Source organism: Scyliorhinus canicula, chromosome 16 (assembly GCF_902713615.1).
Source record: "Scyliorhinus canicula chromosome 16, sScyCan1.1, whole genome shotgun sequence".
Taxonomy (NCBI): domain Eukaryota; kingdom Metazoa; phylum Chordata; class Chondrichthyes; order Carcharhiniformes; family Scyliorhinidae; genus Scyliorhinus; species Scyliorhinus canicula.
The window spans coordinates 129,128,182-129,155,067 of record NC_052161.1 but is presented as its reverse complement, the minus strand read 5'-3'; the positions used below and the strand labels follow the sequence as shown (position 1 = coordinate 129,155,067).

The window sequence follows — 26,886 nt, the reverse complement described above, 5'->3', positions numbered from 1 at the left end:
TCCACCCTATCGCCATAACCCAGTAACCCCACCTAACCATTTTGGACTCTAAGGGCAATTTATCATGGCCAATCCACCAATAACCTGCAGATCTTTGAACTGTGGGAGGAAACCGGAGCACCCAGAGGAAACCCACGTAGACACGGAGAGAAGGTGCAGACTCCACACAGTGACCCAAGCCAGGAATCGAACCTGCGACCCTGGAGCTGTGAAGCAACAGTATCAACCACTGTGCAACCGTGCCGCCCTAAAGGAGATTTTAAATAAACAATTACTGTAAGTACAGTAATCAACTGGTTCCCTAATGTCCTGTCGGGAAAAAAATCTGGCGTTCCCAACCTAGAGTGGCTCATTTCATTGCAGTGTTAGTGTAAGCCTACTTGTGATACTAATAAGGATTATTATTATTAAATATGACTCCAGTCCATTCTTACCTGTCCTTTAAAGTGGTCTAGCAGGCCATTAATATGTATTAAACCGGGACATTGCAATTAACGATGGACGAAATGTGCCAGTGAGGCCCACATTCCCAGAGTGAATAAAATGAAATGTAGGCAAACAGAGCAGCACAAAGCTGCTATTTTGTCCACTTGTAGATTCCACAACACCAACGATAAGGACTGCATATTGTTAGTGGCTGAGGCAGATATATTAGCCAGGAGCTCTCTGCTCTGCTTTGAGTAGTACCGGAGCAAGCCAACACTTCACGGTCTCACTCCCCTCTCCCTCAGAGCCAAAGGTGGAGTCTAGATTCTGTGCTCCTGAACTGGGGTTTGAATTTGCAACCTTTGCCAGCAGAGGTGAGGGTGTTACTAACTGAGCTAAGTTGACTCAGTGAATTTCTCTTGTGTGGAGCTGGATTCTGTTTTCACCCGGCATCCATAAGAATAATTTACTACACTGGTCAGTGGATTGCAATGGTAGCAGAAACCAAAGCCAATTTTCTCCGCCCTAAAAGAGGCAAAATAAAGGTTAACGAGTGTCTCTTCCCCCTGAATTCTCTAACCCGGCCTGTGTGCTTTACAATTCCCACCCTTAAAGTAAAGGTTTCTCACTGCTTTGTCGTGACAATGTGTTAACGCAAGTAAATAGGGACTGTTTGTGTACACACGCTTACACATAGAAACAGGAACAGATGTACACTGTATTGGCCAATGAACTGCCATAAGTGGATACAGGGCTGATTGTTAACCCTCACCCTGCTGAATAAACAAGAGCAAATAACGAAGAACTGAAAATAATGTAAACACTTACAAATCCCCAAGTTTACTCCAAAGAAAGGTCATGGAACCATTATTTATTAAATGTGGACTGTAATGGATAATCAGGCCTTTCTAGAAAGTTCTAGAATCATAGAATGGGTACAGCATAGGAGGAGGCCATTTAGCCTGCTGTGTCCATGCTAGCAGTCTGAAGGAATGAGGGTTAGATGAAGAGTTGAGGCTCATGTGGAGCACAAACATCAATGTAGACCAGTTAAGCTAAATGGCTATGTCAAACTCCAGATTCCTTTGCTCGGTGTACCAGGGAGAACCACCAAGTGAGTTACGAGTCGGGCTGAGTGATTTGGTGCAAAATGGCATCAACTAATAAATCAATGAATTTCTACACTTGGATGCACATTGGATTGCCGTGCACCAAAATTACTGGAAGCAGTGAAAACATCGGTTTCTTTAACAGTGAATTTGACCAGGGCCAATGGATGCACAACTCAAATAAGATCAAAGGACGATTGAAGCAATCAGCATTGAAGGGAACTTTTCAGCTTCCTCCACCCAACGTACTTTCATGGTCACCATTACTGATACAAGCCTTTTTATTTTAAATGTTTTTAATTTATTGAATTTAAATTCCCCCGCTGTCATGGCACCATTTGAACTAATGTCTTTCAATTGTTACCCAAGGCCTCGAGATTGCCTGCCCACTAGAGAAACACTATGCTGCCATACCCGTAATGGAGTGAGAAGACTTCAGCTAGGTGTGATATTTTTGCCTTCAGCAACCCTCCACATTTTTTGTGTTGTGCAGCTTATTTCTTCAAATGCATGGTCCTTTCAATTTTTTTAACGGGAAGGGCAGCACGGTGGCGCAAGTGGTGAGCAAGGTTGCCTCACGGCGCCGAGGTCCCAGGTTCGATCCCGGCTCTGGGTCACTGTCCGTGTGGAGTTTGCACATTCTCCTGTGTTTGCGTGGGTTTCACCCCCACAACTCAAAAGATGTGCAGTGAAGGTGGATTGGCCATGCTAAATTGCCCCTTAATGGGAAAAAATTAATTGGATACTCTAAATGTTAAAATTTTTTTTAATTTTAACGGGGATGTGCACACCCGGCAACTTAAAGCCGTCAATTTGTGTGCAGCCTGCACGGGGGTTCTTGAGTTGCTGACTCACTGTGTAGCTTAGAGGGAATGTTGCCAGTGATCCCCGCTGTAAATCCCCGTGTGTGATGTTAGCAGAATGGTACCACAGTGGTTAGCACTGTTGCTTCATAACACCAGAGTCCCAGGTTCGATTCCTGCTTGGATCATTGTCTGTGCGGAATCTGCACATTCTCCCGTGGCTGCGTGGGTTTCCTCCGGGTGCTCTGGTTTCCTCCCACAAGTTCCGAAAGACGTGCTTGTTAGGTGAATTGGACATTCTGAATTCTCCCTCAGTGTACCCGAACAGGCACCAGAGTGTGGTGGCGACTAGGGGATTTTCACAGTAACTTCATTGCAGTGTTAATGTAAGCCTACTTGTGACACTAATAAAAGATCATTTAAAAAAAGAATCAGTCTTGATTATGATGCTCTACAAAGTTGAACATTTTACTAGCACCTCACTGTTACAGAGCTCTTGCAAATGAAGTCCAATTTGGTGAGGTACAGTGCAGTGGGGGTGAGGCGGGGGGGGTGGAGGGTGGGAGTGGTACTCTATATCTATATAGAGGTCAGTTCATTTAGGGAAAATTCTGAAAAGAAACGTCCTGACCGACCTCTTTTGACAAGGATTTAAAGGGGCAGCACGGTGGCGCAGTGGTTAGCACTGCTGCCTCATGGTGCCGAGGTCCCAGGTTCGATCCCGGCTCTGGGTCACTGCCCGTGTGGAGTTTGCACATTCTCCCCGTGTCTGCGTGGGTTTCGCCCCCACAACCCAAAGATGTGCAAGGTAGGTGGATTGGCCACGCTAAATTGCCCCTTAATTGAAAAAAATGAATTGGGTACTCTAAATTTATATAAAAAACAAGGATTTACAACCATTGTGACATAATAAACAGGTGTGGGCAGAAAACGGAATGGGATTTTTTTTTTCCGTTCATTTCAGCAAACTATTCGCGTGGATTTCAGAGAAAGCTAACTCAACTCATTTCTTGGTTTGAGGAGGTTCTCTCATTAGGAAAGGTTCAGCAAGTTGGACCTATACTCATTGGAATTCAGAAGAATAAGATGTGATGCTTTTAAACCATATAAGATGCGGAGGGGATTTGACTGAGAGGATGCTGAGAGGATGTCTCTACTTGTGTGGAATCCAGAACTAGGGACACAGTTTTTAAAAAAACAGCAGTCTCACATTTAAGATTGAGATGAGGAGATTTGTTTTCCTCTCAGAGGGTCATTAGCCTGTGGAATTCTCTTCCCCAGAGAGCAGTGGAGGTTGGCTCATAGAATCTATTCACGGCTGATTTAGATAGATCGACAAGCAAGTCAAAGGTTATGTTGTGGGTGGGTGTGGGGTAAACAGACAGGAAAGTGAAGGTGAGGCCACAATCAGATCTTGATGAATGGTGAAGCAGGTTCCGGCAGCTGAATGGCTTATTCCTGCTCCTAATCCGTGTGTTCTGGTTATTTGAATGATATCGCTGTGGTTACATACCTCCTCTCATGTCCCACGCACCACTTCTGCCCTCCACACCCTTGTTTCCACACTTTAACCATCCGAGTGAAGGCCTGGACACACGGCTGCCTGTGGCCAATCATCATCACCTCCTTCTCCGCACAAACATTGGGCCTAAATATTAAGAAGTAAACAATGTTTAATTACAGACAGCTCCTCGTACGTACCATCAGAAAAACATGCAACAAGGATCGGCAGGAGTACACCAGTTGGTCCATCAATCCTGCCCGTAGCACATGATGGTTGGTGTATTGTGATTGACACATCTGAACCTTCGAATCTAGAGGTTAAAACACAGAGAAAAGCCCAGGGCCAATAATGGGGATGAAGGAAGCTGGAAAGCTCCTATCCAATTCCCTCAGCCAATCAAAGCCAGTGTAGGAGATTACATAGACGAAGAAGACTTAGCTTCAGCATGATGCAAAAACAGTCCAGTTGCACAGGGCTAAAGAGCTGGCTTTTAAATCAGACCAAGGCAGGCCAGCAGCACGGTTCAATTCCCGTACCAGCCTTCCTGAACAGGCGCCGGAATGTGGCGACTAGGGGCTTTTCACAGTAACTTCATTTGAAGCCTACTTGTGATAATAAGCGATTTTCATTTCATTTTTTCATTTTCTTGCAGGCAATGCAGATACTCAGCACCCAGCACACCAACCAGAAACATATTTCAGAGTTTCACATCTCTCAGGTTGTTTCAGCTCCTTCCCATATATCCTCAGCAGCCCCAAATCCGTCTCCAATTGTCTCAGTAACAGACCATCTAGATCCAAATGTTTCCCTCTCACACAGTGAAGCAAGTTTCACCCCAGTTGGGCAGTAGATTTAAGAAAGATGAATTTTCCTACTGCAGGAGGAACAGGCCGTTCTCATCTTTGCACACGAACGAGCCACATCTCTCAGGGGTTTTCCCACTTGGAGAATAACACCAATCCCATTTTTCCAGGCTAGCAACATGCAAAAGAGTTATTGTTTCCTCTTGCAGGCAATAATTCAGTTAAGTCCTCAGGTGCAAACATGAACTATCTTCCATCCAGGTTCCTTCCTAGGTACAAGAAGGCCAATCTGTACACTTTTCCTCCACTTTCAATCCTTTATCATGTCAAAATCAATTTTACGCTGTCTTTATCTCGAACTGAGTCTGTCAAAACTGTCCAGACTCACCTTGATTTTTCTATCTTCCTGGTCTCTACAGTACTTAAAACACAGGTTTGTGTTACCTCTGCATGACTGCTTGACTTAACCTCAAATTCTCTCCTACCCCTCCAAGCTTGATGGCATCCTAAGCTCAAGGGGCGCAATTCTCCCAAAACGAGAGAAATCGTAAGCGCGCCCCTTCCCGACCGGGAACCGATTCTGGTCCCCGGTCGGGGCTAGCAGCCCGACGCCGCAAGCTCCGGCATCACGGGCTTAACGAATTTTGTTAAGCCCGCTTGCCGGAGTTAGCGCCGGCTGACGCGTCATATGACGTCAGCCGCGCATGCGCGGATTGGAAGACTCCAACCCGCGCATGCGCGGATGATGTCATCGCGTATTTGCGCGAAACCCACGCATGCGCGGGCCGGGATGCCCCTCAGCCGCCCCGCGAATGGATACTGCGGGGCGGCGGAAGGACAAATAGTGCGCCCACCGATCGCGGGCTCATGGCACCCTTGGCACGGCCGTGGTACTGCCGTGCCAATCGGTGCCATGGTTATAAAAAGCGAGTTGTTCCCGCCGTTTTTACGAACGGCCAGACCAGGTCGGTTTGCCGTTCGTAAAAACAGCGTAAAGGGCTGGGACTTCGGCCCATCGAACAGCTGAGAATCGCTGCCGGCCGTAAAAAAACGGCGGCAGCGATTCGTGTCGGGAGTTGGGCGGGGGGGGGGGGGGAGAGAATAGCGGGAGGGCGGGAAAAATGTCGGGAAGGCCCTCCCGCTATTCTCCGACCCGTCGTGGGGGTCGGAGAATTTCGCCCAAGGTCTCATTTCCTCAGTAACAAAAGGGAAATATAGGGCGCAATTCAACCAAAATATTTAAAAGTGTCATTTTGGGCGGGTTTGGTAGGATCTTTCGTGCGGCTGCAACGGCGAGATCACGGCCTCTATTCACCCACACTTAGTTCCAAAAATGAGCCCCCACGTGAATCTCACTCTGGGGGCGAAATTCTCCGCGGACCGACGTGACGCCCATTTCCGGCGGGAAAAAGCGGTGTGCATGACTCCGGCGTCCGGGCCTTCTTTTAAGCCGGCAATCTCCGTTCCCGGAAGGGCCAGCAGCGGACTGACGCGATAGGCGTCAGTTTCTCCAGCTGCGGAAGTGGCGAGTCCCGGAGTTTGTGTGGTGGGGAGAGAGAGCGACCCAGTGGGGTGGGGGGAGAAGAGCGACCCGGCATTGGGGGGGGGGGGGGGGGGGGGGGGTTGGGGGCAGCGGCGTGCAGAGAGGGGGGGCGACGGATGCCCGGGGCCAACGCACCGTCGCCCCCCCCTCTGTACGCCGCTACCCCCTACCCCAACCCCCTCCCCTCACCACCCCTACCCCCTTCACCACCCCTACCCCACTCCAACGCCGCACCCCCCCCACTAACGCCGCACCCCCCCCCACTAACGCCGCACCCCCCCCCCCCCCAACGGAGGAAGGAAGGGGGGGAGGAGGAAGGAAGGGGGGAGGAGGAGAGAGGGGGGGAGGAGGAGAGGGGGGGGTTGTGTGGGTACCGGCGTTGGGGGGGGGGGACCCGACGATGAGGGGGAGTTGCAGAGTTGAGGGTGGGGGGTTGCGGCGTTGCGAGAGATGGGGTCGGCGTTGGAGGGGGGTAGGGGTGGTGGGGAGGGGGGTAGGGGTGGTAGGGAGGGGGGTAGGGGTGGTGGGGAGGGGGGTAGGGGTGGTGGGGAGGGGTGGTGGGGAGGGGGGTAGGGGTGGTGGGGAGGGGGGTGGGTTGGTGGAGAGGGGGTAGGGGTGGTGGGGAGGGGGGTGGGGTGGTGGAGAGGGGGTAGGGGTGGTGGGGAGGGGGGTAGGGGCGTTGGAGGGGAGGTAGGGGTGGTGAGGGGGGGGGTGGGGGTAGGGGGCAGCGGCGTACAGAGGGGGGGGGTGACGGTGCGTTTGGCCCCGGGCATTCCGTCGACCCCCCTCTCTGCACGCTCGCTGCCCGAAACACCCCACCCCCAGATGCCCGCAACCCCCGCCCCCCCCGATGCCGCAACCCAACCCCCCCCGGCTGCCGCAACCCACCACCCCCGGTGGCCTGCACAAAACACAACCCCCCCCCTACCCCGCTGCCGCAACCAACCCCCACCTGATGCCGCGCAAAACCCCCCCCCCCCCCCACCGATGCCGCAACCCCACCACCCACCCCCCCCCCCCCCCCCCGGTGGGCGACGGTGCGTTGGCCCCGGGCATCCGTCGCCCCCCTCTCTGCCGCGCTGCCCCCAACCCCCCCCCGATGCCGCAACCCACCACCCCCCCCCGATGCCGCAACCCACCATCCCCCCCCTGAATGCCGCAACCCCCCCCGATGCCGCAACCCCCCCCCCCCACCCCCGATGCCGCAACCCACCCCCCCCCCCTGGTGGGCGACGGTGCGTTGGCCCCGGGCATCCGTCGCCTCCCCTCTCTGCACGCCGCTGCCCCCAACCCCCCCCGATCTCGCAACCCACCCCCCCCGATGCCGCAACCCCCCCACCGATGCCGCAACCCACACCCCCCCCCGATGCCGCAACCCACACCCCCCCCCGATGCCGCAACCCACCCCCCCCCCCCCCCGACACTGAACGGCGTCAACCATCATCAATGGTTGACAACGTTTTAAAGCAACTGTGATTTTCGCCGACGTGACCCGTGGCCACGTCGGCGGGACTTTGTGAAAACTAAACTAAAAATATAATGACATCCCGCCGGCGCCAGCTGTTTTCAGAGGCTGCCGGCGGGATTTGCACAGCGCCGGTTTTTGGCCGGTCAGAGATTTAAAAACCCTGCGGGAGCGGGAATAACGCCGCTGCCGGCCGATTCTCCGACCCTGCGTGGGGTCGGAGAATCCCGCCCTGGTTGTCCCCCTCGCCGTCTGATTCACCGGACTTCCTCCTCAGCTGCTCACCACGAGCAATGGGGAGCTGCTTTTAAACTCTCCCTCAGCACTCGCGCCCAGTCAAGGAATGAGGATGGCAGTGCGGAGACCTCGCTTTGGGAATGCCGACCTGGCCAGGCTTCCCGATGCAGTGGATGAGAGGCGGGGCACCCTGTTCTCCCGAAGGGGTCAGAGAGCCAGCAGCAGGGTCAGCAATGCTGCCTGGGAGGCTGTGGTGAGTGTGGGCAGCATGGCCAGAAGGACAGCCAACCAATGTCAACAGAAGATGAATGACCTCCAATGAGCTGCAAGGGTAAGTTACCACCTCGTTCATGGCATCAGTCCTGCCTGCCATCCCTCAATTTGCCAACCCCCACCTTCCCTGCCCGAAAATTTGCACTCTCCAAACATTCAATCTTCAAATGTGTTCCTCGGAACCCCAAGGCACCCACCAGCAGAACCCCTTCCTGTCTAGGTTCGGTGCCCACACATGCCACCTGCTACAGACCCCTGACCCATCAAACTTGCGGCTCATAATGCCCTCTCTTTGTCCCTGCAGAAGACGATAGCCATAATAGTAGGGAAAGGGTGAAGACAGGGAGAGGAATCCCAGAGATGAGTCCTCACTCCCTATGAGGAACGGGCTCTGGAGATCACAGGGTTGCCCGAGGAGGGATCGGTGACTGACAGCGAGGTTGGCCTGCGCCAGAGAGGTGAGGATCCACTGCCCCTTCATCCAGATGACCTGTCTGAAACGAGTTGTTTACGTCCCACAAAATGGTCCTTGCCTCTCACTGATCACATGTCCATTGCCTTTTAGGAAAACCATCTAATGAGGTTGGGCCATCTGGAGTTGCCACCCAAGAGACCACCTCGGAGGAGATGTCCGAGGAGAAGACTGGACATCACAGCTATCGTCGCACCCTCCACGGCGCAGACACACACCTCAGTGGGCAGCATTAGTGGACAAGCTTCGGGGCCACAATTGGTAATCACCACACAGTTGCTGATGCACATCAGGTGGAGGCAGGAGCATCCAAGGGGGACATCAGTCGGAGGTCTGCTGGTTCCCAAGACTCAGCTGAGTCCCTGCCAGATGTTGAATCTCTGGACAAGGTTCTCTCAGAGCTGATACAGATGATAGGACACAGCCATGACCTTCAGGAGGGGGGTCAGCAACATTCCAGTGACTGTATGTCCCAACTGGAGGAGTCCCAAATCCTTCAGGTGTAGGAGATGGTGCCAGCAATGCGTGGCACCCAGGCCAACACTGGTAGGGTGGCAGCCGCAGTGGAGAACCTGGAGAACGATGTCTGCTTTTTGAGTGCTGGTGTCCAAGGCATGGCCCAGTCACTGACAACCTTGGCTGAGGCTCTCGGCATCATGTCCCAGTTGCTGGGGGATGTGTCCCATCCCAGATGCAGGTGGACATTGCCGAGGCACTCCAGAGCGTGGCCCAGTCACTGAGGACCATCACTGAGCGCATCGACATCATGGTGCACGGAATGGGAATCTCCAGGAATGGCGTTGCCAGGTGACTCAGAGGCTTCTGGAGCTCACTCCAGCTGCCCCTCCATCCCATGGAGTCACCCACGGCCCTACCACCACCCTCAGGGAGGAGCCAAACCGGGGGCCTTCCACCAAGGAAACTAAGGTGGTCTCCAGGTCTTCTGAATGTTCCCCCTCCCCCTAACACTGGCACATCTCAAGGGCAGCGAACAGAGCAGGGTGGCATGGCAGAGTGGTCCAAGATCAAAAGCCCCTGATGCAGACTCCATCATGAGGATGGGTGTGAGCGTGCTATCAGAAGGAAGACAGGAGTCAGACTTAATCAGATCCTGAGGAGCATCAGATCTTTCTTCACAGCGAGTGATCGTCAATCTCCTGCCTTCTACAGTAACTGGCTGACAGCGCCAACACAGCCCGAAAACACTGGAGTGATGTTACATAGATTCTTGGAGGGGGGAACAGGGTGGTCAGGGAGGTGGTGGTGTGATTGGGGTGGGGGGGGGGGATGGTGGAGGGAGGGGGGTTGTTGAGCTGAGAGACTCAGTCTCATCCTAGGAGAATCTGGAGACAATGAGGGCCTCCCTGGACCTCCTGGCATGTTGGACCCTTGTCACCACCTGTCCTCCATTCTCCGTCTCCTCCTCGGGTCCGTTGCCGATCCCTGGCATGGGCAAGATGCCACCTGAACAGCTTGGCACTACATGGGGGGGGGCACTTCCAGGCTGGCAGTGCCAATGAGCCTGGGTGGCATCAGCAGTGTCAGGGCACCACACTGCCCAGAGGCCGACCAGCCGGGGGCTTCTGATCACCCGGAAGACCCCTCCAAGTGCCGTTAAACAGCGCCGGCTCAGGATCTCCAAGGAGAGGGGATTCAATCCCAGAGATATATTCAAGCGAGGCTAACTACTCAATTGAATATGCAAATATGGGACCCGCTCAATTGTGGGGGGGAGCCAGATTGTGACACCTCACGAGATCCCTTTAGATCTCGCGAGACATAGAGAGCCAGTTAAATCTCACGAGAGGCCTCTTGCGAGATTTACCGGCCACTTTGCATCCCAAATCAGGTGTGGAATGGCCATTAGATTGCGCCCTTTGTATGATAGCATAATGCAAATGATAACAAATCCAGTTTACATCATTCCTGATTTTTATCCCGATTGACTTCACTGGGGTTTGATTTAAAACAGGTATCTGACTAGCTATCACCCATTTTTACACAATTGCACAAAGCCAAGATAAACCCTCTTGGCTCTATTTTTTTCCCTTTATTCATTTTTAAAGTGTGAGCGTCACTGACCAGAATTTGTTACTCATACCGAAATACCCTTGAACTGAATGGCTTGCGAGGCCATTGCAGAAGGCATTCACATTGTTGTGAGTCTGCAGTTACATATAAGCCAGATCATGTGAGGATGGCAGATTTCCTTCCCTGAAGGACATTAGTGAACCAGAGGAATTTTTACAACAATTGATGATAGTTTCGTGGTCACCATTATTGATGCTAGCTTACAATTCCAGATTTATGAATTGAATTTAAATTCCACCAGCAACTAGGTAAGTAAGTGAGGATTTGAATGAATGTCCCTGGAGAATAGCCTGGACCTTTGGATTACTAGCTCAGTGACATTAACACTGCGCCACCATCTTCCCCCATCAACTAAGAAATTCCTGTTGAAAGGTTCACATGTGAATTTTGGATGATGAAGAGGCTGCACTGCCCCATCACAGTCAAATTGCCTGGTGACACTCAGACTTAAAAAGTGGGTCCTTGGCTGAGGAACTGAAAATATAGAACATAGAGTGCAGAAGGAGGCCATACGGCCCATCGAGTCTGCACCGACCTACTTAAGTCCTCACTTCCACGCGAACCCCGTAATCCAATAACCTCTCCTAACCTTTTTGGACACTAAGTGCAATTTATCATGGTCAATCCACCTAACCTGCACTGGGAGGAAACTGGAACACCCGGAGGAAACCCACGCAGACACGGAGAGAACATGCAGACTCCTCACAGACAGTGACTCAGCGGGGAATCGAACCTGGGACCCTGGCGCTGTGAAGCCACGGTGCTAGCCACAATGCTACGGTGCTGTCCGTATGAGCATTAGACATGGAATTGGTGGAATTCAGTCCTTTCAAATGAGGAAGAGAGAAAATTATAGAAACAAATTTTAAAAGATAATTGTATCAAGTTCAGCTCCTTTCTAGAGTTGTGTGATCTCATGCCAGGCAGTTCTACATTAGATTCATCTCAAGTCGCCAATCTATATAATTAAGAGTTCAAGTTGGAATTCCTGAAACGCAGATCCTTACCTGCAGGCTATGGATCTCCCCAACATTGATTAGAAAGGAGACGGAGCATCTGGAAATTGTCTACCTCTGTGCTACAAAAGTTAGAACAAAATTTACTTTGGGCAGGGTTGTACTTGATTTAGGATTGGGAGGAGACTTGTTTGCAGCACAAACTGACATGGATCAATTGGGTCTTTGCTGCGTTTTCAATGTAAAAAGTGTTAACCAATAAAGCCAACATTCCCTCTGACCCCTTTCCCAAAATAAAAGGGGCGGGATTCGGCACTGGTTGACGGCGAAACCGCGAAACGCGACTGGGCGGAGAATAGGTGATGGCACCAAAATCGCTCCGGATGCCGATTTGACGCCAATGCGTAAATCTTTGTCGCCTTGATAGCAGCAACAATGCGTTCCGGAATGCATATACAGTAAACAACGTTTGCATGATATTAGCGGGCCCGACCCAGTATTCTCTGGGGCCTCCATGATTCTCCGCCTCTGACAGGCCGACTTCCGGACGGCACGGTTTACCTGTGCTTTTAAAAATCGTGAAACTGGCATCGTGGCTGATGAGGAAGAGAGAGGAGGTAGGACACAGAGAGGTAGGACACAGAGAGGCAGGACCGTGGGCTGCCAGGCAGGCACTGGCTAGTTTGGCTGGGGTAGGAGGGTCGCTGCCAGGACTGGGGGAGGGGGGGTGGTGACAGGGGTAAGGGCCAAGTGGCTGGGGTGACCCCCCCCCCCCCCCCCACCACCCACAGGACTGAGGCGGTGTCCTGTCATGGACCGCCAGTGCCACAACCTGCAAGGCAGCTATCTTGCTGCGCACCCCCCTGACCACCCACCTTGGCCCCTGGTTCTGCAGACTGACACCGGCCTCGTGTGTACCAGCAGCGCCTGTCATTCGAGGACTTGCCGGATCGGGCATGCCATCGAAGACTCCGGCTGAGCAGGGAGACAGTGTGACATTTTGGGCGGCACAGTAGTTAGCCCTGTTGCTTCACAGCTCCAGAGACCCGGGTTCGATTGTCAGCTTGGGTCACTGTCTGTGCGGAGTCTACACGTTCTCCCCATGTCTGCGTGGGTTTCCTCCGGGTGCTCCGGTTTCCTCCCACAAGTCCCGAAAGACATGCTTTTAGGTGAATTGGACATTCTGAATTCACCCTGCTATCTTGTTGGCTGGGATGGTGTGTGTGGGGAGTGAAGTGTGCATATGCGGCTGGAGCTTGTCAGCTTTCTGAGTGTCAATCACAAAACCGGCGAATCCGGCAACATTTCTCATTGGAATCTATAACCCCTCCACAGTAGCTGAATTGGTCCAGATTTGCTGTCGTGGAACTCCACAAATTCTACACCGGCGTTAACACTTAGTCCCAGAAATGGAGAACCATGCCCAAGGAATCTCAGACAATCCAATAAGTGCCGAGGTCATCGGAATGCTGAGTAAGGAACCCAATGTCACAAGCCAGTTTCAGGTTCTGAGTCAATTTTTGACAGCCTACTTTACCTCACTGGGTGACTGAGGAAAACCTACTGGTGGCTCCCCACCTTTGAGCTTCATGTCTGAACTGAATACGTAAGAAGTCTTACAACACCAGGTTAAAGTCCAACAGGTTTGTTTGGAATCACTAGCTTTCGGAGCACAGCTCCTTTCTCAAGTGAGTGATGAAATCCTTCATCAGAACTCGCCAGCATCACCACATCATGAACTGAATAAGATATCTTAGATGGGATGATTGGGGGGGGGGGGGGCAGAACCAGAGAAATGCGGCAGTATACCGTGTTGTCCTAATATGCACTTGGGAGTTCTGATTAATCCTTTAAGCATCTTTAACAGCCTCCACGGGGAGAACGTGCAAACCCCACATGGACTGTGACCCGGGGACGGGATCGAACCCAGGTCCTCGGCGCCATGAAGCAGCAGTGCTAACCACTGCGCCGCCATTCTGCCCTTTGCCACACATCTTTGACTTTCAAAATCAACCTACATTCCTCCGAGACCTTTGCCAGTCACCTTCTACAATTATCTATTCTAAGCGAGTGGGAACAGCTGGCAGTAAGTTGCTCTCTTCCCTGTCATGGTACAGAAGCACTTGGCCTTCTAGCACAGTTGGATCGGCAACTAACTAAGTGAGATTTTCCCAGAAATCAGCAACGGCCAATAGCAGGCGGGAAAAGTTTTTGTTTAAATAAATTTAGAGTGCCCAATTCATTTTTGCCAATTAAGGGGCAATTCAGTGTGGCCAATCCACCTACCCTGCACATCTTTGGGTTGTGGGGGCGAAACCCACGCAAACACGGGGAGAATGTGCAAACTCCACATGGACAGTGACCCAGAGCTGGGATCGAACCTGGGACCTCAGCGCCGTGAGTCAGCAATGCTAATCACTAGTGCTGCCCTAGCAAGATGGAAAAGTGACGTGACATTGGCACCTTCTCCTCCGTATAGTGTCGCACCAAGGGGCGGGTCCCATGATTTGCCCGTCCCACCAGCAACTTTGTAACTCGGGGATCAGGGTATCATTTTTAAACCAAACACGAAGGAGTTCAACCTGGACTCCGCCCCCCCCCCCCCCCCCCCCCAACACACACACACAGACACACACACACATACCCAATTCCCAGAACTGTCCCCTGTCATTGCCTGGGCACTACCACAGGCACTACCCTCTCCCCCCTGAGCGATACACTCAACTGAGCACCCCTGGGAGGTCTGCTCGCCAGGTGCACCCTTGGGAGACCAGTCTGGTTTCACGCCAATCTGCCTTTATGCTGACATTAAAGGGTTTTCTGATGGGTGGGGAGGGATGATTCAGGCACAGGGGCATGATAATGATAGGTTAATGAATGCAAATGATCTTCCCGATGATGAACGTTGGAAAATGTGCCCCGTCGCTGATGTGGGAAATGGGCAATCGCGTCACACGTTTATGTCAGCGTAAAACACAATTTGGCTGTTCATCCGATATTTTGTGCACCAGTCACTGAACCTGCCCAACGCTATCGGGAACGGAAAATCCCAGTCAATTTCTGAGACATTTAGGGCATGAAATGCCACCTTTCCATCATCCAAGTTTATGATATTGAACATTATATATTTTTTTTAAAGTTACAAAAGTTAACTACAAAAACTCAAGGAATTAGTCTTGGGTAGACATTATCGGACCACTAAATCTCTCATTCAGTGTATATGTGGTGAAAGAATTTGCACAGGTACCACACAGAGCGTGTCTTTGAGTGTTTGAAACATAGAATTGCTCCTCACTGGCAAATATAAAAAGATTTTACTGGTGATTAACTAATTGTAAATGACTTCCAACCTCAAGCACTGACTCCCTCCAACTTAAAAACCACCATTGTCACCACCTCCCTCCGAAAAACTGCACTCAATCATTCTGTTCTCCTTAACTACAATCCTGTTTCCCACCACTATTCCTCTCCAAGGTCTGAACATGTTGCTGTCACTCAGGCCCATGTCTAACTGCCCAGTTTGCATGTGTGGGAGTTGCTTCAGTTCCTCTGTGGTTCTACTGTGCTTAGAGAAGGTTGCATAGAGGCTGATAGATGTAGCAGCTGTTGCTTAGAAACTGAGGGCCATTGAAGGTAGAATGGTTTTCGAGTTTAGTTTTTAGCTATATCTGTTTGAAGGTGAGACATTGGGAGTGAATGGGCGGGATTCTCCCTTCTGGGGACTAAGTCCCCACGCCCGCAGGAAAACGAGCGGGAATCACTCCGGACTTTTTCCTGGAAAGTCCGGGGTGATTCTCCATCTGCAAGGGGGCTAGCAGGGCCCCAGCGTGCGTCCCGCAGCTCCGGCTGCCAACGGGGCCCTGCAGTTAGCCCGCGCGCCCACGCATGCGCACGGCCGCGGGTCTGCGCATGAGCGCGCCGGCCTATTTCGCGCCAGCCCTCGCGCAAGATGGCGGCGCCATAAAGGGCCCGGCGCGGAGGAACATAGGCCCACCCCAGAATGAGCACGCCCGCCGATTGGTAGCCACCGATCGCAGGCCTGGCTACCATTGAGGACCCCCTGGAGTCGGATCCCCCCCCCCCCCCCAACCAGGACAGCCCCCGCAGCCAGAACGGCGAGGTCCTGCCGGGTGGGACCACATGTGAACCACGCCAGCGGGACTCGGCAGAACTCGGCGGGCACTCGGCCCATCGAGCATGGAGAATCGCCGCGGGGGCCGTTTTCAACAGCCCCCGACCGGCGCCGCATCATGCGCGCGCGATTGCCGCCGATTCTCCGGACACCAGAGAATCGCGTGCCAGCGTGGGAGCCTATTTTGGGTCATTCTCGCCCCCACGCCGAGTGCGATTTCAACGTGAAGGGTCGGAGAATCCTGCCCAACTCTGCCAGGAGAAGGTGGACAGGGCAAGGGAGCTGCAAAGAGGTAGAGTTCCCAAAGAACCAGATACAGTCCAGAAAACTATGGAATTGTGACTAAAAGAATGTCTTAAGAAGACTGAAGTTAAGAGAACAGAGAACAAGGTACATTTTAGAGGAGAATTCAAGGTAAAGCAGACATGGTGTTGTGAGTGAAAGAGACAAGTTGCAGTAATCAGAATTAAAGTGGGAAAGCAAATTTTAGAGGTAAAACAAAGGTTGGACGCCACCACAATAGAGTCTTGGAATTGATAGTTAAAGAAATTGTGAACCATTTGTACACCATCAAGACAAAGAAAACCTGAAGGGGAGTTGTGAAATCTAGATACTGGATTAGTTCTGAAAAGTGGAGCCGAAGCTTTGTTTGAAAGAGTAATTTGGAAAACCTGGACTGGATTTTGGAATGCAAACCACTGATGGAAAGTATTGTTGTGAAAGAGGATTTTAAAACGTATTTTTTGAGAGGGGTATTTAGAAACTCTCATGTGACAATCATTTGTGGGGAATTTGAGGAGAAATCCACAGAGGATGGATGGTGGCACAGTGGTGAACACTGTTGCCTCACAACTCCAAGGACCCGATTCAATTCTGGCCTCAGGTGACTGTGTAGAGTTTGCACTTTCTCCCCATGTCTGTGTGGGTTTCCTCCGGGTGCTCTGGTTTCCTCCCACAGTCCAAAGATGTGCAGGTTAGATGGAATGGCCATGATCAATTGCCCCTTACTGTACAAAAGATTAGGTCAGGTGAAGTTACTGAGTTAAGGGGATAGGGTGGGGGCCTGACCCAAAGGGTTGGTGCAGACTCAAAGGGCCGAATGGTCTTCTTCTGCACAACAGTGATTCACTGATTCTATATTCCCTTGGGTTCAGACTGGAGAATGTACTTGACAACAACCAATCTGTGTGCTTCGAGGGACTTTCTGTTACTACGTCCATTGTAGCTTAAGATGCACTTCGTAATCCATGTTTTAGTAATTTGAGGAAGCCAGTGGTAAGAGGACGGAGGTTTATTTAACTATATATAATATTCTGCTCAAGGCAACAACTCGCTCCCACTACAATCCTGCTGGGAGAAGTAACCACACCAGGCGCTGCTTTGGGTGGGTTTTATGTTCGTTCGTAACGAGCTCCAGCTAAGTGTCCTCTGCCCCCTATCTGGGAAGCTTGAACTCCATGAGTCCTACGGGGGAGAATAACAATGGTTTCTCCGTGATCCTCGTGGGGGTTAATACACCTTCCCCCCAAAAGTCCCAAATATCCCCATCAGCTGACAATGGTGGGGCCGTCTACGCCGCTTGGCCCATGGCTGTGCTTCCGCATTCCTCTCTCTGCGCGCATTGGCAATTAGAGTCGGTTGCCACTCCGCTCGTAGCTATTTCGCCTGAAATGCAGTTGCATCTTTCTCGGCCTACCTTCTAACTCAGGCCCAGTGAGAAAGGAGCCATGCAGCAGGTTTCTGAGTTTTTCGGTCAAGGGCGGGAGATTCGAGGGTAAGGAGGCCACACACCTCTTTTGTGGGGTTGAGGGGACAGTCAGAAGGGAGGGGTGGGGTGTTGTCAGGGTGTGGGGTGTAGTCCGGGATTGGGGGCTGCCATGGGGGTGGGGGAGTCTCATGGGGGGGGGGGGGGGGGGTCAGGAGAGTCAGCACTATAATTATCCAGAAGTTAGATGTGGTTTTAATTATTTTGTATTAATTTTAAAGTGCCCAATTTTTATTTCCAATTAAGGGGAATTTAGATTGGCCAACCCACCTACCCTGCATATCTTTGGGTTGTGGGGGTGAGACCTAAGCAGACACATGGATAATGTGCAAACTCCACATGGACAGTGACCCAGGGCCGGGATTGAACCTGGGTCCTCGGTGCCGTGAGTCAGCAATGCTAACCACTATGCCATCGTGCCACCTGGTGTAGTTTTAATTCTTCGAATTCTTTTCTGGATAACTGTTACTGTAATACAGTCACTGAATCCCCCACAGTCAACATCCTGGGGGTTACCATTGATCAAAAACTAAACTGGACTAGTCATATTAATACTGGGGCTACCAGGGCAGATCAATGGCTAGGAATCCTATGGTGAGTAACTCACCACCTGACCCCCCAAAGCCTGTTCGCCATTTACAAGGCACAAGTCAGGAGTGTGATGGAACACTCTCCACTTGCCTGGAAGAGTGAAGTTCTATAAGACCATAAGACTTTGGAGCAGAATTAGGCCACTTGGCCCATCGAGTCAGCTCTGCCATTCAATCATGGCTGATATTTTTCTCATCCCCATTCTCCTGCCTTTTCCCCATAACCCCTGACCCCCTTATTAATCAAGAACCTATCTATCTCTTTCTTAAAGACACTCCAACAACACTCAAGAAGCTCAACACCATCGGGGACAAAGCAGCCCACTTGATTTCTCCCCCTTTCCACAAAAAACATTCAACCCCTCCACCACCGACGAACAGTGGCAGCCGTGTGTACCATCTACAAGATGCACTGCAGTAACTCACCAAGGTTCCTTAGACAGCACCTTCCAAACTCATGACCACAACCATCTAGAAGGACAAGAGCGCCAGATCCCTGGGAAACCCACCACTTGGAGGTTCCCCTCCAAGTCACTCACCATCCTGACTTGGAAATATATCACCGGTCCTTCACTGTCGCTGGGGCAACAACCTGGAACTCCTTTCCTAACAGCACAGTGGGTGTACCCACAACTCAAGGACTGCAGTGGTTCAAGAAGGCAACTCACCACCACCTTCTGAAGGGCAACTAGAGATGGGCAATAAACGTTGGCCTAACCAGCGACGCCCACGTCACATAAATGACATTTTAAATTAAGTTTGCAATTTAAATCAGAATATCAGATTGTTCCCATTGCAGGGCAATTTCCCAACAGAAGTTTGAACTTCCAGGCAATAACCATGCACCCCTTACATCGGGTGGAACTTCTGAAAGGGGAGGGGGGTCACCCAGTGCATTATTTGGGTACCCCCACCTCCCCAAATGACGACGTCCAGCGGAACAGGAATCATATCATTATTCCTGTGACTGTGATTATTGCCTGTTGCCCCCTCCCATCCTCCTTGACCTCTCTGCAGCCTCCTCGTTAAAGGTACCAAATAAATGCGAAATAAACTGGTTGATTTGACCATTGAAATAGCAGACAGAGGAATTTCACACCAACATGTTGATATGCTGATGCTGCGCAGTGTAATCCTGCTGCAGGTGCATTACATGGAGCAACAAGGGTCTAAAATTCTTCATAACAAAAACAATGGGAAAATAACATTTCAGTTAATTCCCAACTAACAAAGCAACTTTAAAATGTATGATTACCGACAGAGCAATTTTGCTTGCAGGTCAGAGTTCCTATTTCACCTTAAAAATGTAATGTCACACTATATAACTGCAACATCATGATTCCTCATTCCTCTCTTGGCAACTTAATCCCGTCCACCCCTGCAGGTGCTGACTCTGACTGGTGTCCCCAGGTTCTAGCCGCAACAAGTGGCCATTCTGTATTTCAATGTGGCAAGATCTCCCTTTCATGGGATGAACCCCCAGAACCCCATTTAGCAGAATACCCTCCCTCAGGCTATTCTATCTGCACATTGAGTTTTACATGGATCTTGGTAAGAAGTCTTACAACACCAGGTTAAAGTCCAACAGGTTTGTTTCAAACACGAGCTTTCGGAGCACTGCTTCTTCCGAAAGCTCGTGTTTGAAACAAACCTATTGGACTTTAACCTGGTGTTGTAAGACTTCTTACTGTGCTCACCCCAGTCCAACGCCGGCATCTCCACATCATGACTTACATGGATCTTGTTAGATTAAGAATGATGTGAAGGTGCAAGGATGGACATGGAGCAGGGGCGGGAAAAAATATTTTTAAAACATTAGTTACACCAAACAATGGTTAGGAGGAAAATATTTTGGGTTCATCTGATGATCAAGTAACATGATTCACACGAGATTTATGTTAGTTACAGTCCCAGTTGACTGTGACAATCGAACATGTTGGTTGCCAAATATCCGCATATTATACATAGTGTGTGTGTTGTATTAAGTTACGCGCCTGACCCGTACAAATATTTTTTTCATAAAACAATAGAATATCAGTTTGAGCTACTGCGATCCAGCCTATTTCAAATCCCCTCCATGGTAGCTCAGGTACGTAAACCAGCCTGCTGCTTAATCGCGCGTACCGCAGTCCAGTTATATATTGCTGCAATTTGCGCACAGTAAGATTCCACAATCCATCATCATGTGATAATGAACGACCCGATTATCTGCTTATTGGTATTGGTTGAGGGTTCAATGTTGGCCAAGTCAATGGGGGTTCTATCCCCTTCTTCTTCGAAATAACCATGAGATCTTTTACATCCACCTGGGCAGATTTCAGTTCAGACAATCGTCCCTTTAGTTCAATAACCAGCCTCCCAGACAGGCGCCGGAATGTGGCGACTAGGGGCTTTTCACAGTAACTTCATTGACGCCTACTCGTGACAGTAAGCGATTTTCATTTCATTTCACTTCATTCTCAAATGTCACTGGGAGCCGTGTTGGCTCTTGTGAAAAGGACGCCAATATTTTACTGAACAATTCTACTACCGATCAAATTGGTGTCAAATCAGATCGTTGAAAATGTTTAAACAAATTAAAATTTAAGAACATCCAATGTTAAAAAGTGTTAAATGTTTGTAACAGGAAATGTATAAAAAAGAAAACGTTTAAGAAAATGATTAGTGATCATCTATTATCACTGACTGAATAGGTGATTGTTTCGCTGGAACTGCTTGGTGCCTGGGACATCACAGAAGTTTATAACAATCCTGTTTACTGCTGGGTTTACTTCTCCTGATCGCTGTCCCTGCAGATGGTGATGTTGGGGGGGGGGGGGGGGGGGGTTGGCTGTGATAAACCATCCACCCTCTAACCTCCTGCCCTCGCTCACGACTGACACATCGAGAATGGTCATTTGGATAAAGTAAAGGGGAGTATTCTGAAGATTCAAATGAGGAACAGCACAAAGTAGTTTTATTTAAAAACAAGCGATACAGAATTACAGACATGACTTTAAAACACGATCTGTGTCGCTTTTTGAGGAGACGCCACAACTATGGGGAAAATGTCACAATTTAGCCGCTACTAAGAAACCTCTCTGTAAGTTTAGTAACTTTCAGCAACACGTAATTGAAGTAGCACTTTGCAGGGCAATGAAGAAAGAGGGGGGGGGGGGGAGAGTGGGATTGACTGAATATCTCTTTCAAAGGTCTGGCATTTGCACAATGGGCCGAATGGCCGCCTTCTGCACTGGATTATTATATGAAGCTATCAAACTGTTGTCCAAAAAGGCGAAGGAGTTAATAGTGAAGTTCACCAGGATCGAACCCATCGCCTCCCCCCTCTCGGCTCTACCTTCTGATCCAATGGGCAGGCAACCAGCGCTCCTGTTCAAAACAAACAGCCACTGTCTGAGTTGCACAGTTGGAAAGAACATTTTTATATCCCAATGACACGACTAAATAGTAACAGGAAAAAAAATCAGGAATCCTCGTTCAAAGCCACTGAGGGTTTGAACGATTGTCATATTTAAAAATCGATACTTACATGTGACTCTGCAGTATTCCTGAGTTGATAGCAGAGGTCAGACTGAGGAACAAGATGCAGACACTTGCAGACACTCGGTCCATTTTATGGCGTACAGTTTGTGGCACTTTGTAGCTTAATTTTAAAAAGGGGCTCTTCAAAAATCCTGATCTCCTCCGTTGGTGAACTTGCAAAATCGCAAAACTTTCCCAAATGACGAGTTTAAAAAGTTCAAAAGTGTGAAGCCCCGCCAGATCGCACAGGCATCTTTTCAGAGGAATTCAAACATTTCTCAACACTTCCTGGAATGCTGATATTCTGTAGCTTTTTTTTTGTTTCCCTTTCATTAAAGATCTCTCCCTGTTTAAAATAAAAATGAAGGAATAAGCTAAGTGGACAGGTTCAATCTCTCAGGTTATTGGTCGGGAGGATATTTAATCTAGCAATGCCTGGCGATGACCAGCCAGGAGAAGGATGCAGCTTCGATTGTTCTCCTGTGGCTTTGCAACAGCTCGTATGGAAAAGGTGTCACGGACACCAATATTCTCACACACTGTTATGTCTAATAGTGCTGGGCTGCACGAGCAGTCACATCACTGCTAAAATACACCCCGTGCTAAAGCCCATCTGACTGGCATCCACCCTGGAGGAGGGGTTACATATCAGACACGCCCCTTCCCTCCCGTCCTGAACCCAATCGGCTTCACCGGGCCATAGGGAGGGACGATTCAGCTTTCAAATCGGTGTAGGTACTGGGTTAGAATGCAATCCAGGCTTAAGACTGACTGGAAATCTGAGTGGCTTAGTCAGGGAATCATGGGCTGGAAGTTAAATCAAAATGCAAAAACATTCAGAGGGGAAAATTTGATTGTGGTGGGTACTCCTTCTCTGCACCCATATTTTGTCTATATCTATCCAATTATTACCACCTTGCATTATCACCTTTGTCATTTAATCATTCCTGCCCTCCTCAGATCCCTTTCTGATATTTCCCTGCACCCTCCATCCCTCCCCAATCCCCCCCCCCCCCCTCCACCCACCCTTTCCCCTAACTCTGTACTCCCTTAAAAATGGCTAATCTCTAACATGGCAGCATGTTAGCACAGTTGCTTCACAGTTCCAGGGTCTCGGAGTCAATTCCCGGCTTGGGTGACTGTGCGGAGTCTCTCCCCATGTTTGTTTGGGTTTCCTCCGGGTGCTCCGGTTTCCTCCCACAGATGTGCAGGTTAGGTGGATTGTCTATGCTAAATTGCCCTTAGTGTCCAAAAAGGTTAGGTGGGGTAACGGGGATAGGGTGCAGGTGTCGGGATAGGGTGGAGGTGTGGGCTTAGGTAGGGTGTTCTTTCCAAGGGCCGGTGCAGACTCGTTGGGCCGAATGGCCTTCTGCACTGTAAATTCTATGATTCTATGAACATCTTCTTGACCTGATGAAAGATCATCAATTTGAAACGTTAGTCCTGTTCTCTCTCGGGAGATGCTGCCTGACCTGCTGAGTGTTTACAGCAACTTTATAGAATCATGGAATGGTTACAGGGCAAAAGGAGGCCATTTGGCCCATTCAGTCCTTGTCAGCTCTCTGCAGGAACAACATACACATTGTCATTGCCCTATCCTTCCCCGTAGCCCTGCAATGTTTTTTCTCTTCAGCTGCTTAGTCAATTCCCTGGCTCGGCCAGTATTAATAGCCTGTCCCTAAATGCCCTTTGGAAGGTGGTGATGAGCTGCCTTCTTGAACTGTTGCAGCCCATGTGGTGTAGGTACATCCACAGTGATGCTTGGAAGGGAGTTCCAGAGTTTTGACACAACAACAACAACAGTTCCAAGTCAGGATGATGTGTGGCTTGGAGGGGACCTTATAGGTGGTGGTGTTCCCATGCATCATCAGGCCTTGTCATTCTAGATAGTAGAGACTGCAGGTTTGGAAGGTACTGTCAAAGGAGTCTTGGTGAGTTGCTGCCTCCAACACTCTCAGGCAATGCAATCCAGACTCTAAACACTTGCTGCATAAAAAAGCTGTCCTGAGAGTGTGTGTTGGAGGCAGCAACTCACCAAGATTCCTTTGACAGCACCTTCTAATGTCCTCATGTTGCAGTTTGTTCTTATCACCTTATATCAGTTTCCTCTGATTCTCGACCGTTTGCAAATTGGAACAGTTTCTCCCTATCCATTCTGTCTAGACCCCTCATGATTTTGAATACCTCCATCAAATCTTCTCTCAATCTTTTCTTCTCGAAGGAGAACAACCCCAGCTTCTCCAATTAACTCTTGTAACTCAAGTCCCTCATTTTATGTTTTTATTCCAGATATCCATCATCTGCAATATTTTGTGTTAGCTTCATTGTGGTTGGCCTTTTTATTGGCTTGTAAGCTAAAAAGAAAAATCAGTTACTAACCAACAACAAATAGCGGAACAGACTGTCTGCTGGGGTAGAAGTGTACACAGATATATCGCTAATCTGCAATGGAGTCACACTTTCCCCTCTTGGTATTGCAAGGAGGAAGAGGTTCACTGCTGTTGTCAACAGAGAAGCCAGCACGGACAAAGGTCTGAAATATGGAAGGAAGGTTCTCTTCCAAAACTCTAGCAGAAACCCTCAGTCACATCATCAGGCTTTCTGCTGCAGACAGATCAATGGGAGATCACAGCCACCTCTAGACTCCTACAGACACTGGCTCATTCTGAGGCCTGGTTCTACAAGATGACAGCTGCCCTCAGGTGCTTCACCCAAGTGGCCATTCCTCATGGGCAAGAAATCAGTGAGCTACTCAACCACAGGAGGAGCACCATTGCAAGATAGATCCTGTCTTCACCAAGTATCCTTGCACAGACCTGTAAACAAACCTTCTTGGACATGGTACAACAATTAAAAACTGACAAGACTAACATTTATATAGTGCTTTTTATTATCTCTGGCTACTGTATCATAAAGTGTTTTACAACCAATTAAATATTTATTAATTTGAAGTGTAATCACAGTTGCAATGTAGAAGTAGGATTTGCTATGATGCCCTCCAGAGGTGAATATCTGTTAACATTCACCATCTGGGCTTACCATTAAGGTGAGGTAACAAAGGCCTCCATGTCTGTGGAAATGTAACTCACTCAGAATCAACACCTACAGTAATTACTCATGTTTATATAGCACCTTTAACACAGTGACACAGCGGTTAGCACTGCTGCATCACAGCTCCTGGGTCCCGGGTTCAAATCCGGCCTCGGGTCACTGTCTGTGTGGAGTTTGCACTTTCTCCCCGTGTCTGTGTGGGTTTCCTCCAACGCTCCAATTTCCTCCTACAGTCCAAAAATGTGCAGGTTGGGTGGATTGTCCATGCTAAATTACCCCTTATTGTCCAAAAGGTTAGGTGTTAGGGGACAGGGTGGAGGCGTGAACATGAATAGGGTGCTCTTTCCAAGGGCTGGTGCAGACTTGATGGGCCTTCTGCACTGGAATTTCTATGATTCTATAATAAAATATCCAAGGCATTTCACAAGTATTATAAAACAAAATATGTCTGAGATGTTAGGTCAGATATCTTAAAGTTTCGTCAAAGAGGTAGATTTTAAGGAGTGCCTTAAAGAAGGAAAGCAAAATAGAAGAGAGATGTAGGGAGGAAATTCCATAGCTTTGAGTCAAGGCAAATGAAGAGTCTTGCTATCAATGTTGAAGTGATTAAAATGGGATGCACAAGAGGCCAGAATTAGAGAAGCACAAAATCTCAAAGGGTTCTTGGGCTGAAGGAGATTACAGAAATAAGAAAAGGCAAAGCCTGGAGGGATTTGAAAACAAGGATAAAGAGTTTAAAACCATGACGTCGCTTGATTGGGAGCCAATTTAGATCAGCGAGCCCAGGGCTGATAAGGGAATTGGACACAGACAGCAGGGTTTTGGATGAGCTCAAATTGGTTGATATTGGATGTGGAAAATCAGCCTGGAGTGCATTGTAATAGTGGAGTCCAGAAGTAACAAATGGAAGAATGAGGGTTTCAGCAAGAGGTGGGCTGTGACAGGGGTGAAGTGAGACAAAGCTATGGAGGTGAAAACGGGATGTCTTAATGCTGGCACAACTATGTGATCAGAAGCTCTTCTTCAGGTTAAATATGACACCAAATTTGCGAATAGTCTGGTTTAATCTAAAACAGTTGCTACGGAAAGGGATGGCGTCAGTAACTGGGGAGACTGAGTTTGAAGTTTGTCTTCTCAATATTTAGTTGGAGGGAATTAATGCTCATCCAGTACTGATTGCTGGATAAGCAGTCTGATAATTTAGCAAAATTGGAGGAGTTGAGGGATGTGGTGGTGAGGTAGAGCAAGGTATCATCAGTGTACATGTGAAAACTAGCACTGTGCTTTCTGATGATGTCCACGAGGAATAGCAAGAAGATGAGAAATAGAAGGAGCCAAGGATGGATCACTGAGGGACACCAGAAGTAACAACCGGAGGGCAGGAATTAAACCATTGACAGAGATACTTTGGCTTATTCCTGCTCCTAATCCATGTATTCTGGTTAGTTGAATGATATCGCTGTGGTTACATACCTCCTCTCATGTCCCACGCACCACTTCTGCCCTCCACACCCTTGTTTCCACACTGGTGGCCAATCATAATCACCTTCCTTTCTGCACAAACATTGGGCCGAAAGAATACGGAGTAAACAATGCTTAATTACAGGCAACTCCTGGTTCGTACTATTTGGCAAACATGCAACAAGGACAGGCAAGAATAGACCAGTTGGTCCATCAAGCCTACCGTAGTATATGATGGTTGGTGTATTGTGATTGACACGTCTGAACCTTCGAATCTAGAGGTGAAAACACAGAGAAAAACCCAGGGCCAACAACGGGGGTGAAGAAACCTGGAAAGCCCCTATCCGATTCCCTCAGCCAATCAAAGCCTGTCCAGGAGATTACATAGGCGAAGGAGACTTAGCTTCAACATGGTGCAATCTCTCCCTTAAAAACCAGTCCAGTTGCCTCTTGTAGGCAATGCAGATACTCAGCACCCAGCACACCAACCAGAAACGCATTTCAGAGTTTCACTTCTCTCAGGTTGTTTTAGCTCCTTCCCATATATCCTCAGCAGCCCCAAATCCGTCTCCAATTGTCTTAGTAACAGACCATCTAGATCCAAATGTTCCCCTCTCACACAATGAAGCAAGTTTCACCCCAGTTGGGCAGTAGATTTAAGAAAGATGAATTTACCAACTGCA

The 26,886-nt window shown here is 49.5% G+C and overlaps 1 protein-coding gene across 1 annotated transcript in view; it reads right to left on the bottom strand.

Moving 5' to 3' along the window:
- LOC119979502 (multiple epidermal growth factor-like domains protein 6) overlaps positions 1 to 22,261 on the bottom strand; it is a 451,484-nt gene extending 429,223 nt beyond the window's left edge. Inside the window, exons 1-2 of the mRNA XM_038821813.1 lie at positions 21,699 to 22,261; positions 3,852 to 3,986 (exon numbers count right to left, since the gene is read on the bottom strand). Coding sequence (XP_038677741.1) covers positions 3,852 to 3,986; positions 21,699 to 21,781 — 218 coding nt within the window. The 5' untranslated portion in view covers positions 21,782 to 22,261. The remainder of the gene's footprint in view (positions 1 to 3,851; positions 3,987 to 21,698) is intronic.
- Positions 22,262 to 26,886: the final 4,625 nt, after the last annotated feature.